This window comes from Octopus bimaculoides, chromosome 21 (assembly GCF_046866305.1).
Source record: "Octopus bimaculoides isolate indiv1 chromosome 21, ASM4686630v1, whole genome shotgun sequence".
NCBI lineage: Eukaryota > Metazoa > Mollusca > Cephalopoda > Octopoda > Octopodidae > Octopus > Octopus bimaculoides.
In genome coordinates, this window is record NC_142948.1 from 24,683,829 (window position 1) to 24,696,328 (window position 12,500).

At 36.0% G+C, this 12,500-nt stretch overlaps 1 protein-coding gene across 1 annotated transcript in view; it reads right to left on the reverse strand.

The window, feature by feature from the left end:
• Positions 1-12,500, reverse strand: part of LOC106872633 (outer dynein arm-docking complex subunit 2) — a 261,939-nt gene that overhangs the window by 149,691 nt on the left and 99,748 nt on the right. Inside the window, exons 7-9 of the mRNA XM_089338944.1 lie at positions 8,519-8,635; positions 4,150-4,358; positions 2,652-2,702 (exon numbers count right to left, since the gene is read on the reverse strand). Coding sequence (XP_089195070.1) covers positions 2,652-2,702; positions 4,150-4,358; positions 8,519-8,635 — 377 coding nt within the window. The remainder of the gene's footprint in view (positions 1-2,651; positions 2,703-4,149; positions 4,359-8,518; positions 8,636-12,500) is intronic.

A 12,500-nucleotide genomic window follows, 5' to 3' on the forward strand; every position in this document is an offset into this window, starting at 1 on the left:
ATGAGGTTTAACATTTCGACAGAAGATCCATTTTTCGTCACCAGTCAAAAGTCTATTCAAAAAGGGTGAAATGAGTTCGTGAGAATGGAGAGAAGAGCAGATATCACCTCGGGATTTGCGGTTGCTTTCAGACAATTCATGAACAGTTGTATGGTTTGAACTAAGATTTATTGCCAATTCTTCAAGTGATAATGCAGGATTTTCTTCAAATAATGCCTCAAGGAGCTTATCATCAAACTCAACTGTACGTCCTGTTCGATCTTCATCTTCAAGGCTGAAATCTCCATTTCTGAATTTTGCAAACCATCTTCTGCAAGTTCTTTCATTCAAGCATTTTTTCCCATAAACTGAGTGTATGTTTCGAGTCACTTTGGCTGCAGAGTTTCCTTTTTTGTACTCATAAAGCATTATGTGCCTCAAATGCTCTTTGGTTACTTCCATGTTAGAAAGGGTTTTAATCAAAGAAATTTTAATTCTATTATTTTGTAAAATAATATTTAATTAGTTTCAATGTACACAAATGCATAAAAATAATTTTTAATTCCATTAGACATTCTAAAATACTATTAAATTTCATTCAGTTTTAAAAAAGGTAAAATTGGACAGAGCTTATGGGATGACCTGATAGTACCTTGACCTCACATCTCTTTCTCTCTGTTTCTTTTCAGGTGTGGTAACTAAATAATCACATCTTCAACAAAATACCTGCTCCTGCCACTCCCCACCCCCATCATACTTTCATATTCCTCAATACTCTACTACAATCGTTTGAGAGATTGCGTCTTGCAGGTACTTTGTGACCTCACTGGTGCTGGTTCCACAAAAAGGCATTCACACCATTCTGTGAAATGACTGGCATTAGGAAGAACATCCAGCTAGAGAAAGCACACCAAAGCAGATATTGCACTCCTGGCATGGCGCTCTGGTTCATCAGTACATATCAAACTGTCCAACCCATGTCAGAATGTTAAAAGGGACATTAAATGATAATGATGATGATGCTTATGATGATGACATTGTTACTGGAGAACGAGGAAATCAAAAACTTGGAAACTTTTTGATGACATCACATTTATGTGTGTGTGTATGTGTGTGAGGGGTACACGTGCGTATATGAGGGTAGCCTGTAAAGTTCATTGGCTGACTATGAAGGAGTGATGCTAGAGCTGTGAAATCTTGCATGCATTAATTTCAACTCTTCTTATAACTAACCACATTGTTTCTTTCCAGGTAAACTCAAATCTGACTGTTCAAAGAAACCTTCAGAAGTAACTAGTAGTGACTTCTCTTGAAAAACCGACAAAATTTAGGGTTGTAGTATTATCAAATGCCTGCAGAAAAAGGGTTTAACCACCAATGACATTCATGGTTGCTACATTAGGGGATGACACTCCAGCTTTATTAACAGAGCAAAAATGGACAGCTGAATTTAGGAGGGGAGAGTCTTGAAGATGACCTAAGGTCTAGATATCCTGTAACTGTCGCCACTGAGGAAAACATTCATTGTATTCACCACATGGTGATGGATGACAGGTAAATTGATTATAACTCAAATAGCCAATGCTATTAGCATATCCAGTGGGAGAATTGAGAATACATACATACATACATACATACATACATACATGTTGTTGGCACTCCGCCGCTTATGACGTCGAGGGTTCCAGTTGATCCGATCAACAGAACAGCCTGCTCGTGAAATTAACGTGCAAGTGGCTGAGCACTCCACAGACACGTGTACCCTTAACGTAGTTCTCGGGGATATTCAGCATGACACAGTGTGAGAAGGCTGACCCTTTGAATTATAAGCACAACAGAAACAAGAAGTAAGAGTGAGAGAAAGTTGTGGTGAAAGAGTACAGCAGGGTTCGACACCATCCCCTGCCAGAGCCTCGTGGAGCTTTGGGTGTTTTTGCTCAATAAACACTCACTACGCTCGGTCTGGGAATCGAAACTGCGAACCTATGACCGCGAGTCTGCTACCCTAACCACTGGGCCATTGCGACTCCACACATAAATACATACATACATATGCTATCCAAGATGCACTTTCAGCTTCATACCTATTATTAATGGGGCAACAGGATACATACCGACTCGTCTGGAGCAAAGTAAGTCTGAACTTAGGATCTTGGGGAGGGAACGCAGATTCATATGCTACAGGTGATCACAATACCTGGGAATAAATAAATCTGCAGGAACTTCTTAAGATTTTAAGGACGATGGTTAAAGCAACTAACTTTCTTTCATAACCTTGCTACCAAGTAGGCAGCCTGTCACAATTTACTCTAAAATTAAAAGGGGAAAGAGACGAACATATATACACACATACATACATAGTAGAGGTGCATGGGTTAGTGGCTAGGGTGATGGACTCATGCGTGTAAGATTGTGGTTTCAATTCCTGGACTAGGGCGACATGTGTTCTTGAGCAGAACGCTTCATTTCATGTTGCTCCAGTCCATTCAGCTGGCAAAAATGAGTAACCCTGTGACAGACCGGCGTCCTGTCCCGGTGGGGAATATACACGCCATGGAAACTGGCCCTTATGAGTCAGCATGACTTGAGAATGTAACATATACCATTTTTTTTACACACATGCACACACACACACACACGCACATGGACACAAGTTAACAAACAACACTTACCCAAAACTAAGCTTTGTTTTCCTGCCCGAAGTCTTCTTAGTTGAGATACCTCTGCATATATAATGACATAGATTGAGCAAATAAATGAAATAAATAAATGCATAAGATTGTAAATTTTCGGATAATTAACTCTGTATCTTTAGAGAGCAGGAAGGATAAGACAGGAAGTTTGAAAAATGGATGAGGAAAATTCACAGAAAATTTCTTATGGAAATTGCAACAAGAACGTTTGTGATGTGAATCTGTTGTTCCTGTACGTGTTGCCGATTCGTTTACATTGATACAGCAGTGGGATGGAAAAGGGCTTGAAAATAGTCCATCAACATCAGGTATGAAGATGGAACTAGTGGAAAATTTGTGGAAAAGTCTTGGATTCACTCACATAAAGTGGAAATGAAACTTGATTCTGCATTTGAGACCTGTTGGGGCAAGCGAAACTGAAATCGTGACGGCACCTGTGCCCAGCGTCGCCTTCCTGGCACTCATGCCAGTGGCACGTGTAAAGACATTCGAGCAAGAGCATTGCCAGTACCGCTGGACTGGCTCCTGTGCAGGTGGCACGTAACATACACCATTTTGTGGGTGGCCGTTGCCATTACCGTGTGACTGGCCTTCGTGCTGTTGGCACGTAAAAGCACCCACTACACTCTCGGAGTGGTTGGCGTTAGGAAGGGCATCCAACTGTAGAAACTCTGCCAAATCAGATTGGAGTCTGGTGCAGCCATCTGGTTCACCAGTCCTTAGTCAAATTGTCCAACCCATGCTAGCATGGAAAGCGGACGTTAAACGATGATGATAATGATGATGTATGGTCCCTCTTCTGTAACTACAGGAGAGTCCAAGCCATGGGTTATCTATTAGTTTGGCCATTATTGGATTCACTTTGTTGTTTGGATGATCTAATGCATAATACAAAGAATGCGTGTACATTTATAATAGTAACAGCAACAACAATAATAATTTCAAATTTTGGTACAAGGCCAGTAGTTTTGGGGAACAGGGTGAGTCGATCACATCAACCCCAGTACTCGACTGGTCCTTATTTTATTGACCTCCTAAAAGATGAAAGACAATGTCAACCTTGGCCGAATTTGAACTCTGAATGTAAAAACGGACGAAATGCTGCCAAGCATTTTGCCCAGCGTGCTAGAAATTTGGCCAACAACAACAACAACAACAATAACAACAACGGTGATGATGATGATGATGATGATGCTGATGCTGATGATTTCTTTTATTGTCCACAAAGATCCAAGATGATGTGGACTTTACCAATGGAGTTCATGTCAATCATAAGGGAAAACAATAATAATAAGGATATAAGAATAGAATTCAGGAAATTAAATAAATAAATAAATAAATAGAATATCCAAAATTGAGAACTAACAATAACATAAACAAATGCAAAAAAAAACCCAACAAAAAGAACTGCAAAAACAACAGAAAAATGTTTGTGGAACATATGTGTAGAAGAAGCACCCCCGCAACAAGATCTTACTTTTTCACGCTGTCATCATCGTCCAACATTGCCAATCTCGTAGATGGAGAGAGTTTCGTATTGGTGCCACTAGATTTCATACTCAAATCCGATTCTTTTTTCAGTGGGTCACTTTCTGGAGCAAAGTTGGTGGTGTCCTTTGCTTTCTGGTCCTTCGATGGTTGGTTCTTCTCCTTTGAAGATTTGGGCCTTGGTTTCACTTGAAATTTCTGTTTAGATGATATTTATATATATATATATATATACTTTATTTAAAAGCAGCAGAAATATAACAAAAGACTGTTACTCGGAGTTTCATGTTCCCGTTCATCGGACAGTTTTTTCTAACAAAACTGTCCGATGAACGGGAACGTGAAACTCAGAGTAACAGCCTTTTGTTATATTTCTGCTGCTTTTAAATAAAGCATATTACTCTACCTCTGGTATTTGAGTACTCTTTTTTCCACCTTGTTGCACATTTATGTGCTTACTCTGGTATATATATATATATATATATATATATATATATATGTACGTATATGTGTGTGTGTATGTGTGTGTGTATGTATATATGTATATGTGTGTGTCTATGCATATATATATATGTATGTATGCATCTATATCTATCTATCTATCTATCTATCTATTTATATATATATATATATATATATATATATATATATATATATATATATATATATATATATAGGTGAGTTAAGTTAGAGGTTATAACAGTTGTCTAAGAGATACTTGTATCCAATGAATCCACTGGTGTATTACCTATATTTAATCATGAGGATTGGTATTAAAGCTCATAAATGATAGGTAATGCCAAAAATAATTCTATTTCTAAATTCTAGTCGGTCGAATGTTTCACAGTGGGTCAGAATGTAGCATCAATTGATTATCACTGTTCTCACTTTCTTCTTTTTCTTTTTACTTTCATTTTATTTACTTTTCTGCTCTGATGAAGTTCCGTGATTCAATTTGGTATGACTAATTACTTCCAATGGTAACTATTATCATTGTTATCGTGGTGGTTAAAACTGAGAGTCACTGTAACGGAAACAGCTGTAAGATGAGATTCTGCCTTTTTTGTAATTAATAAATAAATTATAATTGATGTCAATCAATTGTTATTTATCAACTGTATCTCCATTTTCTGCTTTCCATATATATATATATATATATATATATATATATATATATATATATATATATATATATATATATATATATATATATATATATATATATATATATATATATATACATATATGAAAATACATATATATTTACTTACATACATACAAACACACACACATGTATGCATATGTCAGATACTATTTAAACCTTTTATTATATAGCTAGATTAAATGTCCTTGTCATACTTACATACACACACACACATATATATGTGTATGTATGTATGAATGTAAGTATGTCCAATGTATGCATATGTCAGAGACGGTCTAAACCTTTTATTATGCAGCTAAATGAAATGTCCTTGTCAAGTCTTGCTAAACTATTTGACGTTTCTTTTTTTTTTAATATATATACACCTGTGCCAGTGACATGTAAAAAGCACCATTCGAGCGTGAATGATGTCAGTGCCGCCTGACTGGCACCTGTGCCGTCGGCATGTAAAAAGCACCCACTGCACTCTCAGAATAGTGTTAGGAAGGGCATCCAGCTGTAGAAACCTTGCCAAAGCAGATTGAAACCTGGTGCAGCCTCCTGGCTTATCAGTTCTCAGTCAAACCATCCAATTCATGGCAGCATGGAAAGTGGACATTAAACAATAATGATAATGACGATTTTATATATATATTTACTCATTTACTCATTTGTTTCAGTCATTTGACTGCGGCCATGCTGGGGCACCGCCTTTAGTCGAGGAAATCGACCCCAGGACTTATTCTTTGTAAGCCTAGTACTTATTCTATCGGTCTCTTTTTGCCGAACCGCTAAATTACGGGGACATAAACACACAAGAATCGGTTGTCAAGCGAAGCTGGAGGGACACACAAACAAATACACACACGTACATATATATATATACATATATACGACGGGCTTCTTTCAGTTTCCGTCTACCAAATCCACTCACAAGGCTTTGGTCGGCCCGAGGCTATAGTAGAAGACACTGGCCCAAGGTGCCACGCAGTGGAACTGAACCCGGAACCATGTGGTTGGTAAGCAAGCTACTTACCACACAGCCACTCATGCGCCTATACATTTATATATATATATATATATATATATATATATATATATATATATATATATACATACATACACACACATATCTACTTAAATCATCATCATCATCGTTGTTTAACGTACACTTTCAATACTGGCATGAATTAGACGATTTGACTGAGGATTGGCAAGCCAGAAGGCTGTACCAGGCTCCAATCTGAGCTGGCAAAGTTTCCACAGCTGGATGCCCTGCCTAACGCCAACTACTCCAAGAGTGTAGAAGGTGCTTTTTACGTGCCACCAGCATGAGAGACAGTCAGGCTGCACTGGCAACGACCACGCTCGAATGGTGCTTTTTATGTGCCACCGGTCTCTTAAGTTGGTCTCTAAAGGAACATAATAAACAATTCAATTTGGATTGGAATATTCTATCTAGATCCTTCCCATATGACAAAGGTAAATCTTTTTGTCCGCTCTGTAATGAAGAACAATTTCTCATCCTTTTCTTGGAGAATACTCTTGTAAACATGTTTAAAGAATGCATTTATCATCGTAAACATTGGGAAAAACATGCCTTTAGTTCCTATAAGTAATTTCTACCAATCTATAAAATTCAGCCTTTAACTGTCTTCCTACATTTCATTTCCACTACATATATCTATTTCCATACTTTTAAGCTTTATTCACATTCATCTATCACACTATAATTCTCCACTCTTAATTTTCTGCTAATTTCTTTCTTTCTCCTCCGTCTCTAAATTAGATTAAAATTGCTTATTGATGTGTTTTATTTCTCTTTTTTTTCCCTGATGAGATGATTGCATTGTTTTACATCATTTTTATTCCATCCGGAATAATATCAATGCTTTCTTCGAAACATATGTTGGAAGTATAAATGATTTGAATAACACCTGTGTTTGACTCCATTTCTTAATTTATCCATGTGATACAAAAGCATTTCACTCAACCCTGGAATTTCTACCTTTATAAGTAGACTGTAATATCCTTGGCCTTTATGTGAATTTTTGCTACCCTGGTAACTATTTATATATTTTTTCCATGTTATTTATACACATTGAAAAAATACACATACATTTATATACACTTCTTCAACCAGGTTTCCATGAAACCTGCAAATAAAATAGTTACCAAATATGGAGTTATTTGATATAAATGCGTCTCTTAAGATAATACATAACTATTGAACAATGAGAATGAGTGCTCAACACCGCATTGGTAGATAAAATGTCTTTATTTGTGTATTAAGGCTACAATTGTTTTCATATTAAGAATAATATCCTAATATCTTAATTTTTCAAGCCAATCACATGGAGGGATGGTGTTTGTCTCCATTTTGGATGAAAACACCAAAACATACATGCATATCTACTTACACACACACATGCACGCGCGCACGCACACACACACACACACGCACTGCTCGAGTTAAAAAGAAGAAAGACATTTCATTCTAAATTTGATATATTTTCCTTATACTTATTGTGATTTGTGAGTAATATTACTGGCTTAACAACAAATTCTGTGAGATCAACAACAATAATAAACTTGAAACAGAAAGCATATAAGAGTTGATTAGGGCCAATTAAACAGAATTGATCTGAGTTTGATTGAAAAGAGGAGATTAGAGATTGATTAGCAAGAGCAGATCATATGAACAGGTTCAATTGAAAAGAGAAGATGAAGCCTCATTTCAAAAGTATTGATCTGAGAGAGGTTCAGGAGAGCAGATCAAAGCTGTATTCAAAAGAACTGATCAGAAGCCGGTTGAAAAAGAACAGATCAGAAGCCGGTTGAAAAAGAACAGATCAGAGATTGATTCAAAAGTGCAGGTCAGATTTTGATTGAAAAGTGCAGATCAGAGCATGATTCAAAAGGATAGATCAGATCTTCATTGGAAACAACATGGCTTCAAAATGGCAGATCAGAGCTTCTTTGAAAAGAGTGGATCAGAAATTGGCTCACAAAAAGAGAGAATCAGAGCTTGATTTATAATTTAAGTCAAGGTGACAACCACAATGAAAGAGTTCTTGACTCATTATGAAAAAGAGATGGTGACTCTCAGTTGAGAGTTTTGGGGGTTGAAACAATGTTTCAGTCAGTGTTTGTATAAAACAGTTACAAAACTCAGAAACATAGCATTAATGGAAGAAAGAAATGAAAAACTCACCAATTTGGCAATTTGTTGTTCAAATACCTTACTTTGGTCACCCAGAAGAGAGACAAGATCTCTGTAGTAGTTACCATTTTTGTTGTAGTCTAATTCACCAGTCTTCTTCTTAGGGCCCTGGCCGAAACAAGAAAACGATTATGGTTAAAGTATGCATAATGATTAGTGTTCTGGCACACACTTATATACATATATATATATATATATATATATATATATATATATATATATATATATATATATATATATATATATATATATATATATATATACATATATATATATATATATATATATACATATATATATATATATATATATATATACATATATACGACGGGCTTCTTTCAGTTTCCGTCTACAAAATCCACTCACAAGGCTTTAGTCGACCCAAGGCTATAGTAGAAGACATTTGACCAAGGGTCCAAGCAGTGGGACTGAACCCGGAGCCATGTGGTTGGTAAGCAAGCTACTTACCACATAGCCACTCCTGCGCCTATGTATATATATGTTATAAACAAAACACTTGCGGTTTGAAGACATAACAAAAGGTCGAATAGAGGTGAGATGTAACGAAATCGAGGCGGTAGAGGTGTACATCCACTTAGAGCACAGAGGGAAGATGTGCCATGTCATGGATTCTGAAATCTCAAAGAGAACAAGGGCAAGGTAGAAGACATTTGTCTCCATAAAGGATGTGCTCAAAGTAAAGCTGGACAAAACTATATGGGTCAGATTCTTCAATAGTACCGTGGTACCTGAGATCTTAAATGCAACTGAGACGTGTGCTACTATGTAGAGGGAAGAACATCGAATGGCTATAATGCAAAGGTCCATGCGAGGAATATTACTGCGGGAGTATATCCATAATGAGATAATTTGAGAATGGGGTGGATAGTCGTAAGGTTCACAGACAATTCTTTGCTACTGATATAGGAAAACAGTGACTGAAAAATCACTGGTGTTGTGATTAGTCGCCCAGCTGAATAAAAATCCGTTATATACAACAAAGAGTTTATTAGTTTAAAATAGACATCAGTGTATCAAACTTGATGCAGATATGTCGCGAAAGGCGGTATTCGCTCAGAGATGATATCCCCTTATGGACATGCTGTGTTTAAGAACACAAAAAATACATCAGTGGCAGACGAAAACCACCCAGCAGCAGCAGCAGTAAGAATGCTAGATGCACGTTTATGCCTTGTTGAGCATCGTCAGTAGCATGTACCCATTGCCAACGACATGCCAAGACAATACCAGTCGCTACTGATAGAGTAAAACAATGATTGAATAAACAATAACTGGTGTGGTGATTACGCGCTGAATTAAAATTCGTTAAGTGCAATAGAATCAGATTAGATTAAGATAGATTAATCTGATACTGCTTCTGTTGCGTATAACGAATTGGAAAGCTATTTGGCTGTTATTTCTAGCTAGTCAGGTGATTGCGTAGAGTCTTTCTAATTAATTCGGTATTGCCCGTCTTAGTTGGTTCGTTTATATCCAAGTATTTATCGTTGTTGGGTGCCGCGGTTCTGGCTTTTGTCTACGACATCAAAGAAAGGCAGAACAGTAACAGGTTTCTTCTCCTCCCCGCCTCCACACCGTTCCATCGATGGATGACAACAGGTAACCATCATTAATTAACTTTTATCACAGAAATGTCGTACCAACTCACCCGGTTTGTTATTTTCTCCTCCCGTGTCCCAAAACCAAACCGCGTACCGTTAATCCACCCAGTTCATTCACAGTCTTATACATATATAGTCTGTCTGTCTGTCTGTCTGTCTGTCTGTCTGTCTGTCTGTCTGTCCGTCCGTCTGTCTATCTATCTATCTATCTATCTATCTATCTATCTGTCTGTCTGCCTGCCTGACTGTCTGTCTGTCCGTCTGTCTGTCTGTCTGTCTGTCTGTCTGTCTGTCTGTCTGTCTGTCTGTCTGTCTCTCTCTCTCCCTCTCTCTCTCTACCTGTCTTTCTGTCTGTATATACACAAATTCGTCCGTACATCGAAACATCATCGATTTACGTAATACCAAATAAATAAATAAATAAAATTCTTAGCCTCCAAATTGCCAAAAGAATGATTTTTCTTTTTTTATATCGATCAGTCTATTAATTCTTCAATGATACTGAAATCGATATTTATTCTTAAATAAACCGTCAACTATTGGAATTTCTTCTCTGCAACATAGCAATTATTCATGTTCATCTTCATAAAAAAAAAAAAAAAAAAAAAAAAAGCAGAGAATCTTTTTTGAAAAAAAATTTATTTTCAAAAAACGCCAATAATTTCTTTTAAAAATTCTACAGTTTCCCCCTAAAGCCAAGACTGGAATTTAAAAACAAAATTTATTATTAGATATGCATGTCGTCGTCATTGTTGTTGTTGCTGTGGTCTAGCTGCATGTGAGAGTCCATCATCATCATCATCATCATCATCATCATCATCATCACCATCTAACATCCGTTTTTCATGCTGGCATGTGTTGGACGAATTGACAAGGATACGATGAGTCCAAGGACTACATCGAACTCCAGAGTTTGCTTTGATATGGTTTCTATCAATGGAATGCCATTCGCAAAAAAAAAAAAGGATCTTTTCTGTTTGGCTGCCAATTTTCAATCTCTTCCATTTCTGTTCGAATTTATTTCATATTCGATGTAATGATGTAGTTTTATATGCTAATCAATGCCATGAAATTCATTTTCACCATAAATCAATAAATAATTATTAGCTTTTAAAGTTTGCAAATTTTGGGTAATGTTTAGCTAATCGTAAACCACAAACACATTCAGGCCTGTTTTTATAGTAACAAGCCAAACATAAGAACTATTGATACGTGTTGACAAATATATTCTACGTGAAATGTGCCCCTCTGCTGCTTGTACCGTAGTCGAGAGATGTGCCAAAAATAACAGCCAAATAGGCCTTAAATCACGCACCCCAATTTTGGTTTTGTTTTTGGTTTTTGCATAATCGTACGAATTCCCGAGTGTAGAATGCAAATTCCCAAAAAATTTCTGAAAATTCCAAATAATAAAGAAGGTATGAGGGGTTATATGTCGTGCACAAAGCAGAAGTTGATTTATTTAGAGTTTCATATTAAAACACGCCACGCTCAAAATAACAGGTTCCAAGTTCTGTTTTCTGACTGGGTGAAAATTATCAAACGTTAAGCCTCTATAGCTTTTTAAAGTTTTTTTTTTTTTTCTGGAAAAAGTAAAATATCGCCAGAGATTTAGCTTGGAAAACTACATTAATACACCAAATTAAAAATTTTTCAATAAACTTTGAAATTTCCACAGATGCAGTCAAACAGAATAGAACTCAAAACAAAATATTAGATTCAGCAAACACACACACACACACACACACACACACACACACACACACGCACACACACATATATATATATATACATACATATATATATATATATATATATATATATATATATATATATATATACATATACATATATATATATATATATATATATATATATATATATATATATATATATACAAACATATATATATACATACATATATATATATATATATACATATATATATATACATATATATATATATATATATATATACACACACATATATATATATATATATATATATATATATATATATATATATATATATCTATGAGAACATTTTGTTAATAAAGTTTGAATCACCGAATGGGTAGGTATTCTACAAAAAAATAAAAGGAATTCTCGAACGAAGGTAGGCTGTGACAACAGCTTAGAACATTGAGTAAACACCCTTAGAAGGTGAAAAAGAATTGGCCCGCAAGGCTCTACAGGGAATCGAACTATTATTGAGCGTTCAGTCCCATTAAGCTAAGAGATAACTGACAACTAATACCCTCTCTTTTTTTTATAATACCAAATAATGCATACATACGTACGTATGTACATACATACATACATGCATGCATATACACACACATACATACAGA